Below are 20,889 nucleotides of genomic sequence, written 5' to 3'. Positions count from 1 at the left end.
GTTTCCTGCTGCTTCACTGCTGCTCTTCATCAAAATCTCTCAGCAGTTTGCAAATTCACATCAAAATAAATCGTCTGAGTGATAATATGCAATTATTTCTGACTTTCTTTATCCACAAATGCCACTAAACATCCCACTAATTATTGCATAATGAATCCCTCATGCAAATTGACAGTCCCCAATTAGGATTCCTTTCTCGAGTGTTTGTAGCAGCGTGGGTGATGACATTTCTCCACAACAACAAGCGCAGTACAGAAACTGGGCTCCAGCCTGTTTGCATGCACCCAAAGAAATGTCTCTATGTGAGGCAAAAAAAAAAAGAAAAAGAAAAAAAGAAAGAAAAAACAAACGATCTAAAAGGTTGACAATTGGATCACTTACCCCTCTCCAAACTAAGATTTCTGCAAACTTCAAGCTCTGCCATTTAGGACTGGAGTTATTGGTCTCACAAGATCCCTCCATGCGCTTTGGACATCATGTTTTTAATTCCTAGTTGGAGCGTTTAAAATGCCGAAATGCCATCAAAAAATGCCCGATTAGTCAATTTCTCCACGATATCCGAAGACGCTCACAAGATGCGCGCCATGATGATGAAGTGTCACTTTTTTTGGGTCCAGAAAAAAAAAAATCGCTACAACCAAAGCGCTCCTCAGTACCTGCCCTCCTGTGCGGTCTGCAGAACGGATTCACCAACCAACCAAGCCTCCCGCATCCACCACCTCTGCGCGCACAGCCAAAGCGCAATACAGAGGCGAAACGATAAGCCGATTTCTCATGCGCTCGATGGAGACTGACTGAGAGTGGATGTTAATAAGCAAGAGCTTGAGACGGGCGTGGAATGAGCAGAAAGGGGGGTGAAAACGATAGCGCACGGAGAGTTGACCATTTGGACATTTCATCAGCTTTTACCCGCCAGTTTGGTTCAGTTGTTTGGCGACAGTTTGAATTCCCCACCAAAATGAACTCGTGCCACGTCCGTTTGTTTGATTGTGGACAGCTATTCCTCGGTGTACAGTCTCAGGAGGAGGGGAAAAGACGCACCATTGCGCAGGGATGCCAACGCTATGACCCACTTTACGCTGTCTGTGTCTCCCTCAGTTTTGGGTATAATGCGCACTCGGAGACACAGCAGGGAACAGGTTTCATGAAATAATAGGGATGCAGTGCACATACCGGGGCTCCCAGTCCCAAGAGAGGCGGAGAGAGAGTCACAGAGGAAGAGCAGGTTCCGTGTAAACATTCATTAATAGTTTTTTTAGCCTTTAAACTGTGCGTGTTTGTGTGTTTGTCTGTGTGCGTCCAGCCAGGAGTGTATCATCCGAGTTGAGTCATTTCCCTAATGAAAGTTCAGTCAATCTGGAGCTCCCAGATTAGTCTTGCTCATTGGTCCACATTAAAGCCATTTCATTTAGGGACTGCAGGAGACAATTATGGAGTGATCAAGCACACACACAGACACACACAGGCAGAGTTGTGTTGAAACACTGAGAGCCAGAAAGCAGAGGTTACCAAATCGATTAGTGCTGTGTGGAGGAACAAAAAGACAAGTCTGCACACCCAGTGTCACCCACAGTTCAACGCTGCCTGTGTGTGTGTGTGTGTGTGTGTGTGTGTGTGTGTGTGTGTGTGTGTGTGTGTGTGTGTGTGTGTGTGTGTGTGTGTGTGTGTCTGCGTGTGTGTGTGTGTGTTGTCCATTAGCACCTTGTGTGGTACCTGAGGCTGCCAAATGATTTCTCTCTTTGATCTGACCTCTAGTCACCCAAACCTGCCTGATCAGAGTCAATTTCTGCCACCCACTCCACCTCCAAAACCCTCTTCTTCTCACACAGGACGGATTTATGCCCAAACCGAAACCATCAGCCACTCTGTCATTCACAAGAGAGTGGAAAAGGGAAATAGGCAAAGTTATGTGGAAGATAAAAAGGGAAAAGAGAGAAGCATGCATTAAAAAAATAAAAATCAGACTGGCAGGAATAGACAAACTCTCAGGGACATGAGGGAGTAAATACAGACAGAGATCAACAGACTCTGAAGTTTCCAGGCAGTTTGTTCGATTTTCTGGCTTCTCTCCCTCTGGAAAAACGTCATGGTACCTTGAATATAATCAATGCATGCGACTAGATTAATATCAGAATATGTTGCCTTGTAAGAAATGGTTTGAAAAGGGGTGCAAGCTCACTTAAGATGTTTTCTCATTTCATGCTCAGTCGGCTATTCATTTTCACGTCAATAATAACCCAAAACTGGCCTCAAGAAATCCATTTACACAGGGAGAAAATGGGTGCAGTTCCCATAAATGTGATGATATCCTGATTTGTAAGCATGTCAGAGTGGGAGACAGACACTTGTGTTTACTCTGTGTATCAATCAGGTCAATCCATCATCCACAGAGGAGCACTGAAGCAGTCAAGGCTGTTTTCTGCTACAGACAAGCAGAAAGCACAAACACATGTACAGTGTGTAACATGCAGTCTGCAGGCGTGGCTGCAGATTGTCAAGGTGAGGCTTTAAATGGTCTGTCTGCTGTAGGTGTGACAGCCACAGAGGCAGAGCAGGCCGTCAGAGATTTGTCATGGATTTGTCTGGCGGATCTGTCAGTGGTGCAGCCTCACCATCCCAGACTCATACATCAAGATCAAACTGATGCAATTACACATCTGCATTTAGCTCCGCTTTGAGGAGAAAGAAAACAAAATGGGGACTATTTTTGCAAAATTTTATCTGATGATAGATAAACACTGAAGTGTCAGGGTGTTCAAGATGATGTGTGCAGACATTAAGCGGAAGAAAAATACAGACATAACCCTGTGTGTGGTTGATGATGGAAATATCAAAAATAAAGACATGTTGATTTTTCTGTAGGCTGCACAGTGGTGTAGTGGTTAGCACTTTCGCCTTGCAGCGAGAAGGTCCCTGGTTCACGTCCCGGCTTTCCCGGGATCTTTCTGCATGGAGTTTGCATGTTCTCCCTGTGCATGCGTGGGTTTTCTCCGGGTACTCCGGCTTCCTCCCACAGTCCAAAAATATGCTGAGGTTAATTGATCATTCTAAATTGCCCGTAGGTGTGAATGTGAGAGTGATTGTTTGTCTATATATGTAGCCCTGTGACAGAGTGGTGACCTGTCCAGGGTGTCCCCTGCCTTCACCTGAGTCAGCTGGGATAGGCTCCAGCCCCCCCATGACCCTAGTGAGGATTAAGCGGTGTATAGATAATGGATGGATGGATGGATGATTTTTCTGTTTTTGAGGAGAAATGGATGTCAGTTTTTTTTATATCAACTAGAAAATACAATTTCCAGCTTAAAGCTCTACAGACAGTTTTTCAGTCATATCACACAATGATTCAGTGGTTTACAGAAGGTTTAAAGTGCCACAGTTAACAGAAAGAAGGTTTTCTGAATTAGGAAGACTGTATCTTATCTGTGTTGCCTGATGTTAAAAGTCTTAGTGTTTCTGGAACATTAGTGGACATGAGTCTCCCTCTAGTGTCCATTCCATTAACATACAGTTATTGTAGAGAGAGGGAGCATACAGCACATTGTATTTTACACATTCTAGTGTTCTTATTGTGTGTGTTTGTTAATTACCATGAAAGATGCTGTTGTCTGTCAGGAAGTGCCGTCGGTACTGAGGCTCTCCTTTCCTGTTCACCACCCAGGAGCTCATGGTGAGACGAGGAGGGACGCAAGAGGACAAATAACTGGATGATCTATGAAGGAGAAGAAAATTGATGAGTGTTGTCCAGACATTTTTAAGGAATCAAAAGAATGGAAAAATCAATCTTATTAAATATAAGACATAAAAAAAGAAGAAAGAAATGAGCTCCTTGTCTTCTGATATGAGCCCACTCATAAATCTCAAAACAAGCAGGACAAGATTTAATCTAAAAGAAGAAAAAATATTTACAAGAGGTACAAAAGAACAGTTGATTTCTTTCCAGAGGGAGATGGATTAAGTTATAATATGGACAGAAAACTAAGATTCTGATATTTGTAGTGGCAAAATGTAGAGATTTTTGCACCAAGAAGCAATTAGAATGACATATTTTTGCATAATATACAAAGATAAGAAATTATGCAACATGAACGATGTATTTTCAGTTTGGTAAATAGTCATTTTTTTGCTTCTGAGATTGTTTTTTTTATAGTACGTGGGTTGGATTTCTTCCAGAATCAGGATACTGATCACAATCAGCATGTAACAAGAAATGGATTTCAGGGTCATCTTGTGACCATTCAGGCCACCCATGATCCAGACTCCTCGCTGTCTCCACATCTTCACCATGAATAGCTTCTCTGATCAGCTCCCATTTTCTCTAGCCAGCTCCTTTTGATCACCTTTTTTTGCTCCCTCTGATTTTCCCCCCTCCACTTTATCTCTCAACATGTGTTCTCATTTATCTCCTTTCCGTTTCTGCTCGCCATAATTCCAGGATTCTGAATTTTCCACTTCTTCCTCCTGATTGCCTTTCATTTCTGCCGCTCCCGCTGCCAGTTCTCAGTGATTCCCCACCTGTTGCTCGTCTGTCTTTCTTGTGTGATTTACTGCTACTACAAACACATTCTCTCTTTGACGCACACACAGGAAGATGTACGGATCTGGAAAAGGCCTGGAGCCTCTGGGACAGTTACTGGCGTCTGGTGCCGGCTGACCTGACGAGAGGTGACTGTCTGGTCGAGCACGAAGAGCTCAGGGGTCAAGTATCTTTGAGGTGAAAGTGCTTTCCTGTGACCCTACCGTCACCTTTCTTTAAACCAGGCCTGTGATGTGTGGACTGAGGCTCATTCATCTGTTAAAATGAGACCCTGTAGTACAAGTCAGTGAGTGCATAATCCAGCATTTTAAATGTGTCTTAGCACTATTTTACAAGAATATACCATTTAAATAATATAAGCCCATTATTGATTAATTGCTGATTTAGCTCTAAACTGCTGACTATGGTGCAGGGTGGTAACTTTGCAAGAAATACAGAGAAAGAAAAGCACAAAAAATCACCACTGCAACAAAGCATGGGGGGAAAAAACACAGGGGTGATAGTGCTTAAAGAAAACAACACCAAAATCAGTTAAAACAGGCTTTAAAAGTGCATATTTCAGATAATCCGTGAAGTCTATGGCTTTGGTAGTGAGACAAATACAGCTTTGATTTTATGCCATAATGTCTTCTTAATGAAAAGGCATTTCAATTATGGAAGATGTGACAACTTTCATGTTAAAAGCACAAAAAGCCACCCGAGGCTTAGTCATCGCACTCGGCCTCACCTTGTGGCTGCAACGCCTCTCAGCTGCTGAGGAACGGCCCCTCGTGGATTATTGCTTAATTATAGAATAATGCTTCTAAATGACTGTTTGTTTTCATAACAGAGTCCAAATTAGAGACAAGGGTTGAGCAGGAGGGGCAGATGACTGGGGACATTGTTTGAGCAGCTTTAATGGCATGTCAGGCTGTGATGCAGATAGATTATACGAAACCGCAATAAACACTCAAGTCACGTGGGATGAAAAATTCATCAGAATGTGTGAGTCAGCAAAGGTTTTAAATGCTGTGCAAAGACAGACACGGAAATAATATAAAATAAACACAGTGCAATTAATTCTTATTCCCTTTAGTAATTAGTATGTCTGTGGTAGTGACACAGACACAGCTAATTAAAATAGGAGGAAACAGACACTTGTGAATTATTGGATGCTGTGTATTGATTAAAATGACTACATATTGGCACACTGCTCTTGTGTCAGCCACTCTGGCTAAGGATAACTGCATGAAAATTATAAAAAAAAAAAAAAAACTGAAAGAATCCACTTGGGAAACAGCTTATATTTGATCTTGACTTCTTGTCTGTTCATTAAATATGAAGCTAAACAGCCAACAGCTAAGAAGTACAACATGCAGCTATCATAGAATGACATAATCCACAAAATGAGTATGGAAATTAGAATTCTTTTAAATTGGCACAACTTAAGTGTAAAATGGCACATTGAGGCTTTACAGGGGGTCATATAGTTAAGCATTTCTGGGCTGCGTGCCGTGACCGATGTTGTTGTCACTGTGAGGTTGCCAAGCAGCCAACAGAGACTGCTTTCTATTTAACACACACAACATATAGCCAGTCACTTGTTTCTGCTCTGTGTGATAAACTAAGTTCACGGGCTGACTATTGTAGCTTCAGAATCACTTTAAAAACGTGCAATCTTGTCAACTGAGTTTCAGCAATTTTGAAAATAAATGTATTAACTACTGGTCTATTAATAATAAGCTCATAAAAGCATAAACACACGCTTTAGGTTGGGCAAACTGTGTCTCAGTGTATGAGTGTTTGTCATATTTGTGTGGCGTGTGTGTACACAGTCATGCTCACGTCATAAGAGTCTGTAAAATGACTCTTCTGACTGCATGTAACTCTAGAAGTCGTCTCATCTATAGAGTGTCCAAAGCTCAGGGGAAAACACTCTGTTCTCTCATGTCTATTGGTCTACTTAGTGGGACAGAGAGCAGCTTAAAAATAAATATTTCACTGCCAGACTGGCAGAACGACTCTATCTTGGGTCCTGTTTAAAGTAGGTCGAGGATGCCCCTAAGTTAAAGGTTTTGTTGAAGCGAATATTTAAATCAAAGTGATGTAATAGAATCTCAAACAAATGAATGCAGCATTTTAATGCTTTTCTTGTCTGTTGTGCATGTGAAGCACATTTTTAATTTATCTGACAGCTACATATATATCAATGTCTCACAGCATACAAGCACCCATATTATTATTTAGGCAGTGTTGATACATAATATTCTAATTATCTCGCTAGATTTCTTCTGGTATACTTTATCCTCTGACTAAGGAGGCAAATATTCTGTCTTTAAAGTTAGAAAAATAGTATTAGCATGAATGCAGGACTTTGAAACATCAATCAGATGTTTTTGGAAAATAATATAGTAAAAAAAATTAAGACTTAAGTGAGGTGCAAGTTGTCACTTCAAATATAATGCACCTATATATTGATAAAGAACGGTTTTGTATCTGTTGTAGTCACATTTTGACCTCCCAGTTAAGCTCCTTGTTACAATGTGAAATTTTTACCTATATTTGAAGTGCACAGTTTAGATAACCTGCTAACAGATTTGCTTATTGCTCTTTCATAATCTCTTTCTGTTTCTTGCCATAAGTTTTGGATCTTTAAATATTCTATAGTAGTTTAAAGGCTTTAGTTTATGCATTCAGCGTGCAGGCAGCTAAGGGTACGTAAGCTTTTGCCATATGTTTTCAGTTTAGTGAGATAAGAGTGGGAATGATAATGAACAACGACATGCAGATGCTGAGGTTTATGAGCCACTGTGGAGTATTTGCATGTAGTTTCAGATAATAACAACGCAGTACGTCTTTTTTGCACAGCAGCTCTGAGAGCTCATCACACTGCAACTTAGGAAACACAGGCAAATAAACAAAACATAAGCAAACTAAGAAAAATTCACCAGTTTTAAAACACTACAAAGACTAGAAATACTGCAAGTGGCACAAACTACAGGAGGCATTTCCTGAGAAGAAGTGACGAAGCTACTGAAGTCAGTTAAACGACCGCGATCTAAGAATGTTAAAAGACTGATGAAAACATTTTTTTTTTTTTTTTGTTCAGATATTGTGCTTGGATGAGCCAGATATTAGATATGTGCAGAGATGGGTGACAAATTAAAGGAAAACCCTGAACACTGAATGTCTACATTGAGGGGATTTGTTGACTCTTTTATACTGTGGAGGACATCTTACTGGTATGGTAGGGAAGGAATAGACCTAAACCACTGGAAACCAAAGTTGTTTTGAGTGATCTCCTTTATCCGATGATGAAAAGTTTCTATTATGATGGGAAGGGTCTCTTACAGGATGACAGTGCCTCCATCATTAAGGCACACAAGGTCAACAGATGTTTTGCGGAGTATAAAAACTATGTAAATTATATGGTGTGGCCTTCAGAGTCACCATATCTCAAAGCAGATGGGAGATTTTTGACCAATGTGTTAGACAGCATTCTCCATGTCCAGCATCAGCACACCACATTAGGAAATATCACTTGAAAGAAGAGTGTTTATCCCTCCCTAAAAGTTCCAGACACTTGCTGGTTCAAGGAGCACAATGGTGATCTGGTGGCGTGCAGTGGCTAACATCTTACTGAGACACTATATTTACGGTAGTTTTTTTCCTTAAATTTGTCCTCCATCTGTATCTCAGTGTGTCTATAGTTAGTTGTATTTTCTCTATTTGCAGTTCTTTTCTACATTTGGTTGTGTTTTCTTACTTTGGAATAGTGTGTTAAGCTCTCACTGTCACCATGTTTTCTAGCTTTAGATTAATACAAACCTCACTACAGTGAATGCAAATTTAAAACAACATTTAAATGTACCTGGAGATAAAGAGAAGAGAGGTTCTGATGGAATCATTATGGAAAGTGGAATAAACTGGAATGTTATTATAATAATCCATGTCTATGTTTACGTCTGCAGTTTGCATGCCACATCCTCATACATGAGTGCTTTAAACAATAGCCCTCTCATGACATAAACACAAAGACAGCAGCATCTGTCGCTCCATGCTGACACATGCCAAAGAGCACGCTACCCGGACATGAATAATGAGATGTACAATGGATGTATTATTTTATTTTATGGGGCCAGCTGTCATAAATACTGGATGATTATCAGCTGTTTAGATCCCTGTGTTCATACAATACAATTCAAAAGTTTGGGGTCACCCAGACAATTTCATGTTTTCCATGAAAATTCACACTTTTATTCATGTGCTAACATAACTGCACAAGGGTTTTCTGATCATCAATGAGCCTTTCAACACCATTAGCTAACACAATGTAGCATTAGAACACAGGAGTGATGGTTGCTGGAAATGTTCCTCTGTACCTCTATGGAGATATTCCATTAAAAATCAGCTGTTTCCAGCTAGAATAGTCATTTACCACATTAACAATGTCTACACTGGATTTATGATTCATTTAATGTTATCTTCATTGAAAGAAGGCTTTCTAAAACAAGGATATTTCAAAGTGACCCCAAACGTTTGAATGGTAGTGTATGTATACATGAATATGTAAATTCCAACAGTGTTGTGGGTTTTACTTTAATTAGCCTGCGTAAACTCTCCTCAGACCTTCCTTAAACTGGTAAACACACATAGATAAGAGGCTCAGACTTATATCCAACACAATTATGTTACTCTCTAAACATCTCCCTTAACTACAAGTTGGGATGATAAGGAAGCTAATGGAAGACAGCCTGTAAACTACCTACATGTAGAGTCAATGAGTAGCTTGTAATTGCTTGTTAAGCGGTTATCAGACCAGAGTAAACAGTGCTGGCATGCTGATGGCTAGACAGATGGAGTGACTCACTAACTAACCAATGTACAAGCTGTATTGGCTGCAAGGGAAACAGTAAAACAATTGTCCTTCAACTTTATGGAAATTGTGGTTTTTATTTTAAAAAATGTTTATATGTTTGTGATTTAGTTGATTGCGCATGTAAGTTTACTGTTGGAGCTACTGTTGTTAAAGGAGCTGCAGTTTTTTGAGTTAAAGATAAAAATGTCAGAATAAGCAACTAAAAAGTAAATATCGTGGTGCTATATAGACATACCAGTCGGTAAATCAGATTTTTAAGATGAAAGGGAAAATGATTGTTTGGCACAGACCACAGCAAAAGTCACATCACCAGTGTTATTTATTTTATATTGTTATAGGAAAAAGAAATTCAAAAAATCCCAAAACATTAGAAGTCCCACTAAAATATTAACTTATATTACAATATCTAATGTAAAATAACAGCAATGTTATTTTTTTCACAGATCATTTGCCTCTACTCACTACTTTATTTTTCATAGTAAGTATTGCATGATTACAGCTTGGATCCTGTTGTTGATCATTCATGTCTACAAATAGCAGAAAAATCCAGTTTCTAGCCCAGCATAATGTTTACATTTGATTTTTTTTGTCTAACAATTTAAAATCCAAATATATGCTGCTTGTAATTACATTAAACTGAGAAAAGCTGTTAATACTCTAATCTCAGCCACTATCAGAATTGTTGCCAGTTAATTTTCTGATAACTGATTAATCAACGAGCTCATTGTTTCATCTCTACAAAGACCTTTATGATATTTAACAGGAGGACGTTGTCCACTCTCGGTTGCTCTGTCAGGCCTGTTTCAGTGACCTTTTGACCTGATAAGGTGACAGAATGAACCTGGAGGTTACTGATGGGCCGGCGTTGAGTTACAGAGGGCCAGGATGATCAAGGCAGCTATCTGAGCTTGTTAACAGACACAGTAGTTACATTATTGGGGTTGTAAAAACAAAAGCAGTGTAAACAGAGGAACTGCCTTGCATCCTGTTAAGATTCGGGCCTGAAATAGATATCATGAGAGTGCTGATGTTGAAAATGAAATAACAAAGATAAGAAGTTTCGGGAACGGAATCATGTGGGGCTTCCTAGTACAACCTGAGATTATTATTTTAACCGGCAAGATTCAACGGTTTTGATCACAGTTACATTTAGAAAAACTGATGTCCTTTGCCCTTTGTAAATAAAACTCTGACTTAAGAACCGGAATGTCAAATAGGTGGTAAATTCTTATGCGTTCAATCATATTTTAACCTCCATGTGTGCACGTGTGTGTGGTGGGGTCGTCTTGCTTTAACGTGGAATTTAGTGTTCGTAAGGTCATAAGTCAAATCCTCAGATCTATTTGAAGTAGAGACACCCCTCAACTCTCCCCTCTGTTCCTATCCTTTACTTTTACTTTACTTTAGCCTCAAAATATCTGTCTGCTCTGTGTTGTGTCCTCATCGACTAGAAGAAATGTTGATTTTCTGCTGAACCAAGAGATGTTGAGAAGAAGAGTCCAGCACATGGACAGCTTCCTATTTCAGTGTTTGTAAATGGATATGAGAAAGTGAGAGCATGTTGGGCCTCTGACATGCAGCAATGCATAGTGACAGCTTGTTCGTTTTCTAATATTATATACCAAAACTGTCTTTTACCTACACATGCATACTGTACATACGTTCACAGTGTGGTTAATTCAATCCCAAAGTGTTCCCTCTCTTGCCTCCTTCCTTCTTTTCCACTAAGAATTATTCATGAGGGATCACAGCACCCACAAAGAGTCGTATTTCCACTCCTACAACCCAACACCAGCAAGCTGATACACTCTCCACAATACTTCGAGTCACATAATAACAAGGGAGTCACTTTACGGCCATTGCATTCCTTCACTCACACACACACACACACACACACACACACACACACACACACACACACACTCAGCCTTCACAGTGCACGTGGGTGTGTGATAGAGCAGCGACACAGTGTTATAGTTGCTTACCAATGTCTGTTTACAGCAGGCAAGGCAAACACCTGCCTCATTTAAAGAGAAAAATCAATTAACAAGGGTGACCTGCAAATTATAAGTGCCTGCACGTGGACTGCGGGTTGATACACTGATGTCAGTTTACATGTATGCTTCATCACACAAAGACACTCCTTGTGTTAGATGTTGATAAAGCTCTGAGAGGTTTGGCAGGAGAACCAGAGATTACCTTTGTGTTTTGGGGGTGCATTTCAGTGACACCACCTCTCTGTCTCTTTAAATCTCTTTGTCTTTCACAGCCGGCCAGCCACACACACACAAGCCACTCAAATCAAATCAAAAAATCCCCAAGGACTGTGCTCTGAGATGGGGGAGTGCCCTGTTCTCCTGCTCTCTGGGATGGCTACCGGCTGAGTGCAATAAAGGCCTTTGTTATGCTGCTGCCCTGCTGAAAATCTCTGTTGTAGAGGCACAATAGCCAAAAAAAGCACCAAAAAGTGGCTGAATTTGGACACAGCAGAAAATGTTTCATCAATCACACTGATTAATTATTGACCACAACGGGGAAAAAAGTCAAATGCAGGACAAATAAATATATCTAAGTGCTCACATCAACTCAGGCTGATGTGTGGAGGTCAAAATGAGCCAAGTATAAAACTGTTTAAAGCCTAACTGCCTGTGTCTTACCAGGATGGGGACAATAAAGATAAGGACTGGCATGTCTTTAAGTTTGTGTTTAACAGAGCTTGTGTCCAGGCACACAGGTTTAACAGGTGCACAGCTGCTTGGATACTGTATACAACAATAAATTTAAAGTGACAGCAAACAGTGAGCAGATTGCCATAGTAGGAAAAGTGCACAGTGGAGTTAAGAATCGTTCCTTTAAAGTTAGCAAAATGCATCTTGTGATGGGATGTCATGCAGTTTATTCAAGAAAGAGGTCAAACGTCACATCAGGCATCAGCTTACTTACGTCTTTCACTTCAGATTTGAAAACTTTGGTGTCAGCTTCCTCACAAAATCTAGTCACTCTCAGCAGTAATAATGTAGCACTCCTTCAGGCCCCGGACTTCCATGGCACTAAATCAGTAATAGTTCCGGTGGTTTGGTTTCAGGCAGAGAGGGTCCCAGCAACTTCACTGTGTGGGTAAGTACCCACCACTACAACAAGCGTGGTGCCTTTTCAAATGACTACTACTGGTGTTGGGACTGGTGGGTTTGGGAAAGCCTGCAGTGGATTTCGGACTGGACTGCTTTGAACAGCAGAAACCAGAGAACTGTTACAGTTAAGCACAAAAAACAGAAAACAAAGTAATTAAATACTTCTACAAAATGCAAAATCACTCTGTTTCTATTTTTACTGCTGTAACGGGACTTGATCTTTCTTTCTTCTAACTGAATGCAATGTTTATTACGTGATTTTATACATTGTAGTTTTAATTTTCAGACTTTGCTGTGCACAGTAGCACTTAAAGACGGCAAGGTCCGAGACTTTCCCCAGTTTTTAAGCAAATTTCTGACATTCAGAAAGGATTTTCTTTTATTTGCATTAATAAGCAGCTACTTAAGAGTGTTTTTGAACCACAAAATATGAAGTGACCATGTAATACATTTATATATCATTAATTGCACAAATATCAAATTGTCATGGGAGGATAATCGATAAAAGGTGCAGCTACACTAGTTAACTAACTCATTTTAGTCTGTGATCTCTGCCTTCCCCTTGCTGCCTGTGTCTCGGCCGTGGTTTTCCTCCCACTCCTCCCTCAGTGACAGTTCAAAGTCTGGCAGCAACAGCCATCAGCCCCGAAATGCACCTTACAATTTAAACCGGCCCACCAATCACAGGCCTCTCTGGCAGTAACAGTCGCTAGTAACATTTGCACAACAAAAGGGAGACTTAGCTGATTCATCAACCCCTCCCCATCTCTCCCCTTTCCTCACTCCCTTTCCCTTCCACTCTGACTCCTCCTCTCCTGCCTTTGTGCTCGAGCCCAAAATCCCCTTCTACCCCTGTGACCCTCCTCCCCTCTGCACTAATCTCCTTGTGCCCATTGGATTGACTGCTTCGGTACGACCTCTCACTACACTGAGATCCCCTCTTCCTTCACCCTGCACCCCCACGGGACACATCACAGTTTGGCCTCAATTGGAGGACCTGCTCCACCTCTGCTTCGCATGGGTGAAGCTGGGTAACAGCTATATGCTGCATGGTGTCATTTTATAACAGGAGCAGTCAGATAAGCACCATCCTGGAGGGGAAAAAATAGAGCAGCGGGAATAAAATAAGCTGTTAGATGATTTCTGTCATATATTTTTTCATTTATGTCTATAATAAAACCAAACAATGTTCTGGAATCAAATGAAGTCCACAGGCTCGGTTTCCTTTTCCTTCTATTCCAGTGTTTTAATTCTTTAATGTCTAGGTCACATTACAGCTAAAAGGGCCCTCTTTATAGGTACTTAAAGCCTCCTCACACTCACTACATATAAGGCTCCCATGGGGTTTGAGGGCCACCAATATAGGGTTTAGCCTTTGGTTCGCTTTGTATTTCACATTTGGTGTTTCTATAGCAACTGTGGACAAGTGGACCCCCCTCTCCATTTGGAAGACCATTAACATACCCCACCCCTGTCTTGTGTTCAGTGGGGTGTCCCGCGCACACACACACAACAGACACACAACAGACGAGGCTGTGTTCAGCTTTGGTTTAATGGGTAATGAAAGCTCAGGGATTAGTATCAGGATTTGAGACAAAGCTTTTAACCACCTTTTTTTAATCATTTCTAACTTCTGGAGACTGGGCAGCACAGTAAGAGTAAACCTTTGCAACAGGTGTAATAAGGGATTTAGGGTAGAAAAAAATAGTCTCTGCTTTTTGCAATATCATTGTCTAAGAAAAATAATCTGACACAATGGATTATTTTTCAGGTTTTTTTCAAGATTTCTGAACTCCTGTGTTGCTTTGTTGTGCTAAGATATGACAAGTGCACAAACTTCATTAACAGTAGGGATTCGTGCCCTTAAATAACAAAAAAAATAAATAAATTGCCACTTTTGAGTATATTGGATCTTGCAACCAAATAACTCCTTTTTTAGGATTCTGTCTTTGATTAATCGGTCACTTCAAGTCCTTTTAAAGATCCTCCTCATCAGTCTGAATAAAGCACTATCCCTAACAGCCGTGGAAGTCCTCTCCCACAGGCTGTCCTCCTTCCACAGACCCCGACCCTTCCTCTCAGCTTTCACCTCTGCTTTGTGCAGCCGTTTGTGCAGATGCCAATAGAGGCGAGAGTCAGGCAGGACTCCAGCGATGGGCGCAGTCCGAGCCAGGCCGAGTCTGAGGACCTCTTCGTTCAAACAGTAGCTCCATAACGACCCCTGCTGGAGACATGACAGAGGACAGGGAAATTGCTTTTTGTAGCGGGCAAGCTGCTGTCATTCATCCATTTGCTCTAATGAGTGGCATGTGTCTGCAGGAGAAGAGGCTGCATTTCCAGGGCTGCATTTCTAGGACCCAGGTTTACTCCAAAGGGAAGCTGGCTTTTCTAGTCCACAGACACTAGCAAAAATATTAACTACATACAGTTTTGGGTGGAACAAACATTTCAACACATATTTAATTAGATAAGGAGTCCCGTTTAGGTAGAGTAAACCTTCAAAACTATAGGTATTTGGACAAAAAGTAGCCTTTTGGGTGAAACAAACTTTAAAAACTACATTTTATTAGTTAGAGAGTACTGTTTGGGGGGAATAAACCTTTAAAGAGATATTTTGTTAGAGAGTCCTATTTATGTAGAATAAGCCTTTAAAACTACAGGTACTTGGATTGAAAGTAGTTTTTGGGTGGAATAAACCTTTATAACCGTATTTTATTAGTTAGAGAGAACACTTTGGGTGGAATAAACCTTTAAAACTAAAAAAAAAAACTTAGACAGAAACTAGTATTTTGGGTGGAACAAACCTTTAAAACTATAGGATGTGCATTTTAGTGATCATCCAATTTAGTTGGTAGAACTTTTCTGACAAACAAGGATCCTGAAAATGCATACCTACAAGCACGGTCCTAAAACTGCATAAATATATCATATTTATCCTGTGCAAAGTCATGGGGGGCTGGAGCCTATCACAGCCACTGGGCAAGAGGCAGGTTACACTACTGACATGTCACCAGTCCATCATAGGGCTGACACAGAGAAGACAGACAACCATGCTTGCTTAGTAACCTATCACGCATAGTTCAATTCAATTTTATTTATATAGCGCCAATTACAGGTCAAATTGCCTCAAGACGCTTTACAGAACCCATATGCCTGAACTCCCAGTTCTAGTAATCATCCAATGCATAATACATAGTGTGCCGTGAGCAAACATTTAAGTGTCATTGGTGTTCTTTCTGACTCACAGAAAAACTAAAAAATCTAATTTCTATTGTTGTGGTTAGAAAAGGAAAGTTTAGCCAGTTGTGCACAAACATCATTGGGCTATTCACTTGGTGACAAATTCTCAACAGCTGAGCTGAACCACACCCCAGTCAGGTGTGGCTATGAAGGACAATGACAAGATAGCGTGACCAGCACACAGACACGCCTTTAAACAGTGACTGTAAAAGGCAGCTTTAAAAATCCAGTTTTATTCAAATGACATGATATAACAAATGCAAAGATAAAGATGAGAAAGGGCTGCTGGCTAGGTGCTGGTTGCTGGCATGTCACTTAGGGATGTAGCCAGGCACTTGAATGTCCACCACCCCTCCATTTATCACCCGAGAAATCATTCTTGACAACTCTGGACGGACATGTGGATTGGACAATATGATCCTATCCAGCAAATTGTCGACAAACTTTGCCAAATCAGAAACAGTGGGACAATATCACATAAGCCAGAATCAGCAATTTCATTAACTCTATGCATCACAGAAGTGTGAGTCTTTACTGGCTCATGATTTCTGGTCTAAGACCTAACTCTCAATCTATTGTCTGTTATTATTTCCATATTTGTCCAGATGCTGTGTGCTGGAACAACATATACTTATTCCCCCATCTGAAAAGAATGAACAGAATTTCATAAAATATGACATGCTGTGCTTAAATCTGCGTTCAGTGTATATTTTCAGACACTGCCTGATACTCACTCTGCTTTGAGATACCAGACAGTGCAGTGTGTTGTCCTCTCGGCTGACAAGTTTCAGCCACACTGTTTGTGCAGGAGCCACATTCTGCTGCAGCCACACTCGTCCCTCTGGTGTCAGCTCCACTCCTGCAAGACGCACCAGCAAAGGTCCTGTGGACACATCTGAAGAGGACAAAGAAAGGGAATTTATCATACATGATGCTGTAAATTACCAGTTATAGCTGAACTGTGTAGCTTCATCTTGATTTGCATGGCAAGAGTGTATTTCTGCACAATGTAAAGCTTTTTATTGTATCATAGCTTTTCATAGTAGTGTCAATATGCTACCCAAGCCTTTTGGTATCAATAGCAAAATGCTGCTTTTTATATGCAGTGCAGTTCAGTTTATTGTTGCTCAGACATGCCAAAAATATGAGGGTCAATTTGTACCGAGGTCCAGCAGCATACTGAATAAATAACATTTTGCAGTAAAATGTGAGATAGATCTATGATAAATAAATAAATGACCTAAACAGCTACAATAATAGAACAGTTTTTTAAAAAATTCTAATTATTAGCTCATCAATAACCAAATGCAATAGCAATGCACAGTGTGGAGGATGGACTTTGAGTTCAACAAAAGGTCAACAAAACTTTCATTCAAAAACCTCTTAGATGTTGAATGATATATAAACGCAAGCAACCATACAAGAAGTTAAACTGACTAGGATTCTCAAAAACTGGCTATACTACTTTTCATATAAGCACAGAAGTTTTTGAGCTGTTGAGCATATATTTATATATATGTTATACTGTCAATTTTGGGGTATAGTCAGTTAAAATTCTTGAACTTATGTGGTCTAAGAAGCAAAGATTTCAAATCTGGCAATATATTTAACATCAGCTTTTAATGCATCACAGTTTTTGATACTTAATATCAAAAAGTCAGTGTCAAAACAGTTTTGAGATATTAAGGACCGCTGGGAATATATATATATATATATAGAGAGAGAGAGAGAGAGAGAGAGAGAGAGAGAGAGAGAGAGAGAGAGAGAGAGAGAGAGAGAGAGAGAGAGAGAGAGAGAGAGAGAGAGAGAGAGAGAGAGAGAGAGAGAGAGAGAGAGAGAGAGAGAGAGAGAGAGAGAGAGAGAGAGAGAGAGAGAGAGAGAGAGAGAGAGAGAGAGAGAGAGAGAGAGAGAGAGAGAGAGAGAGAGAGAGAGAGAGAGTAAATAACTAATTTTGACTAAGAAGATCCACTGAATATCAGTAAATTGTCCCCACCCCAAAATAACTGATTTAATCAGCTTTGAAGCCTGGAGGTCAAATGGGACAAAGGTTGTATCTGAAACATACACTGGTTTCTTCATATGAGTCCTTCACACTGAAGTAGCTGATGTTGCACTCTATATAAAGCATGAGCAACTTGATTTTATTGCTCAGCGATAACTATAATTTGATTTAACAGCTAACAGGCTTACCTCTCACTCTCAGCATGACAAGATGATGAAATTTATCTGACTCTGACTTTACAAAGCAAAAATGTCACAATAGCATCCTTGGTGTAACAGGATACAAAGGTGCACCTACTGCAAATTATTACACAGCAGGAGTGAGTTTGATTCTTCCAGATGCCTCGTTAGCTTTTATTGTGAAGGGCACACTCCACTTAGAAACTGTCCGTGCTGAAATACAAGCTGGCTTTAAATCACTAGCTCTGAATTGTATATATTTTTTGCGTTATATTGCACATGCTCTCATGATTTCCCTCAAAGGAAACCCCCAACATTACCCTTGTGCTTTGAAAGTAATGGAGAGAGAACTGGCAGATAAATTGGGACATGCTCCACTTCGAGTCCTCTCTCTGTGATGGAATGAACTTTCCCACGAAGGCTGACGTTCCTCTCAATAAAACGAGAAGGGATCTGGCATACAGCTTGAAATTTGGTCATCTGGACAGGTAGAATGAGAATGGAACATTTAATGATTGATATGGGTACAATATGTGGAAATTCAATGCATTAACACCCTGTCTGTCTACTATTATAATATGCAACAGGAATTCTCTGTACATTTCCACACTTGAATTACGAGGAACTTTGGTTTTAAATTTTCACTAAGCAATATTTAGTTAAATCTGCAATTTATTCAACATGTAACTGTCATTATTTTCCCAGCATGTGTTTATCTCTCTTACCAGTTTGATACTCCTTGCTATTACAATCACACCAGCAATGGCCAGTCCAGTGCTCATGTTCTGAGTGAGAGGAAAGAAAGAATACAGTTGACCGAATGACAGCGATGCCATCAGACTGCACACGTGGATCCGCCACAACATTAAAACCACCTTACTAATATTGAGTGGGTCACCCTTATGCTGCCAAAAACTGTTCTGATCTGCCGAAATGTGGGACTTCTGGGGGTGTCCTGTGGTGATTGGCAGAGGGACATGGGCAGGGGATTCTTGTATCATCTGCACGTGTATATGCCATTTCTACCTTAGCGGTGCTCAAAGCACTTTACAATGTGTTTCTCATTCATCCATTCACTCACACACACACTCAAAAAACAGTGGCAACAGAGCTGCCATAGGGAATAACTCTTTTTAGGTTCAGTGTCTTGCCCAAGGACACTTTGACATGTGGAGGTGTGGTGGATGGTGGTGGACTTTTAGTAGGCAGTCCGCTGGATCAATTGAACCTCAGCTGCCCAGGGCGAGGCCTCTATGGATCATCTCCTGGAGTTTGGAGGTTTTAGAGCTCTTGGCTGTGCTCCTCAAGCCTGTCCTGAGCAGTTTTTGCAGTGTGGTGAACTGCACTGCTCTGCTTTGGGAGGCCGCTGCCACATACGAGGGGAGTTTTCAACTATACCAGGAGGTGACTGGAGAAAAAGTGCTCTTGAATTATTTTCAGCATAGTTTCCTTTCATTTTAATGCACTTGGTATACCGATGTTCAAGCTTCACTGTCCGTTTGTGGAAGAAGGACGCATTTTGAGCCTCCAGATACTCCTCAGCAGCATGCAGGATGTCATATATTTTTGTCATCCCTCCATGTATGATGACAATAAAGCTATTCTATTCATCATCACTCTGAAAATGGTGACCAGACAATTGTGATTTCAGTTTAAGAAGCAGATAGAAATCAGATTGGATGAGTAAGGTTCATGGGGCAACAGTTCAAAGCCACATTTAGCAGCTTCTGCCACCTGATGGTGTGTGGATGGACACTGTCCTAGAGCAACAGCACACCAGCTTTCCCCTCTGTTTTTCTTTGATTGCCTCAAACATTTGAGTTTTTGTGGACAATGACATAAGGCTTTGTAGTATACAATTAAAATTGAAGTTAAGCCCCTTGTTTCCTGGTGAGGCCAAGAATTTCTTTTAAAGTACCCCCGTATGAGTGCTGTTGTTTGGTCTGCAGCAATATTATGAACACCTGGACACAGAGTTTCCCAGCAGAACATTGCTTTGTAACAAGATAATCACTTAAACTGTCAGTGATTTTAATGGTGTGGCTGATCAGTGTATATTAGGAATAGCATTAACCCAGCTGACAGCGTTCTGGAGACTGACAATGAGAAAGACAGATGACAGGGACACAGGATCACCAAAAGCTGCTGGGGACAACTGCTGATAGGATATCTGCTCAGTGTGATGACTGAGGTGTAGCTTGGAGGAAGTTGGTCATGGATGCTTTAATAAATGCTCATATTTCTGTCTTCAATGTCCCCCATCTCTCCCATTTTATAAACAGGCCACCACCAAGTGAAACATTAAATGCAGTTGCAGGGTGTGCACGTACAGTATGCCAGTAAAGTGACCATATTGTACATTCATGCCCATGCATCGCTGCTTTCAAACAAAGGAGACTCCTACCCGCACAAGGGTTAAATTATCATCTGCGAACTGAGATATTACAGACACGACGTTGTGAGACGAAAGTGTTGCTTCATCTCTTTGTTGTCTGTCCCTCTTCCCCTCCTCAGTTTCTGTTTCTGTGGAAGACTCCGGCATGTTGTTGACACTTTCTCGATGCATCCGTCGCTCCGCCTCTTTGGGAGGGACGCTCCAGGAGTAATGAGGCCTGTGCACAGTCTCCGCCCTGTGGTCTGCAACAAAATGACAGGACGAAGTGACTGCATCAAGTTGATATGTTATAAAAGCCCCCTCCTAAAAAAACAATGCATTTTACATTTTTGCGGTGTGAGTGTGGAAATTACGCCAAAAGCTGATTTTGCACAGAAGTTGCACATGCATTGCATTTGAGAATGAATCACATTATTAACCTAATAAATTCCGCTGGGATCAGTGACGTATCCATCTTTGTCTGTACAATTTGACCTAGATTACTACTTCATATCTGCAGCACAATGCAATGCACAAAGCAAATGGCTCAATCACACAATAAAATAACCCT

The 20,889-nt window shown here is 40.7% G+C and overlaps 2 protein-coding genes across 4 annotated transcripts in view; both read right to left on the bottom strand.

The window, feature by feature from the left end:
* The window catches only part of plch1 (phospholipase C, eta 1), a 66,887-nt gene extending 54,372 nt beyond the window's left edge, over positions 1-12,515 (bottom strand). Inside the window, exons 1-2 of one of the 2 annotated variants that reach the window (XM_023294321.3) lie at positions 12,336-12,515; positions 3,588-3,709 (exon numbers count right to left, since the gene is read on the bottom strand). In XM_023294321.3, the coding sequence (XP_023150089.2) occupies positions 3,588-3,666 (79 nt within the window). In that variant the 5' untranslated portion in view covers positions 3,667-3,709; positions 12,336-12,515. Of the gene's footprint in view, positions 1-381; positions 1,073-3,587; positions 3,710-12,335 lie in introns of those variants that run through there. The other variant, XM_035940987.2, reaches the window with a different exon arrangement.
* Positions 12,516-14,056: 1,541 nt separating this feature from the next.
* On the bottom strand, positions 14,057-20,575 carry c18h3orf33 (c18h3orf33 homolog (H. sapiens)). 2 transcript variants are annotated; one of them, XM_023294323.3, is made up of 5 exons: positions 20,349-20,575; positions 18,670-18,729; positions 18,265-18,424; positions 16,498-16,658; positions 14,057-14,744 (listed from the first exon to the last, which is right to left on the bottom strand). In XM_023294323.3, exons 1-5 carry the CDS (start codon positions 20,508-20,510, stop codon positions 14,490-14,492), a joined length of 798 nt encoding a protein of 265 aa, XP_023150091.1. In that variant the 5' UTR covers positions 20,511-20,575; the 3' UTR covers positions 14,057-14,489. The 2 variants fall into 2 exon arrangements, with proteins under 2 accessions (XP_023150091.1, XP_023150090.1); XM_023294322.3 differs by having other exon boundaries at positions 14,057-14,747; positions 20,349-20,538.
* Positions 20,576-20,889: the final 314 nt, after the last annotated feature.

Source organism: Amphiprion ocellaris, chromosome 7, assembly GCF_022539595.1.
Source record: "Amphiprion ocellaris isolate individual 3 ecotype Okinawa chromosome 7, ASM2253959v1, whole genome shotgun sequence".
Taxonomy (NCBI): domain Eukaryota; kingdom Metazoa; phylum Chordata; class Actinopteri; family Pomacentridae; genus Amphiprion; species Amphiprion ocellaris.
This window is presented reverse-complemented; position numbering and strand designations above follow the sequence as displayed.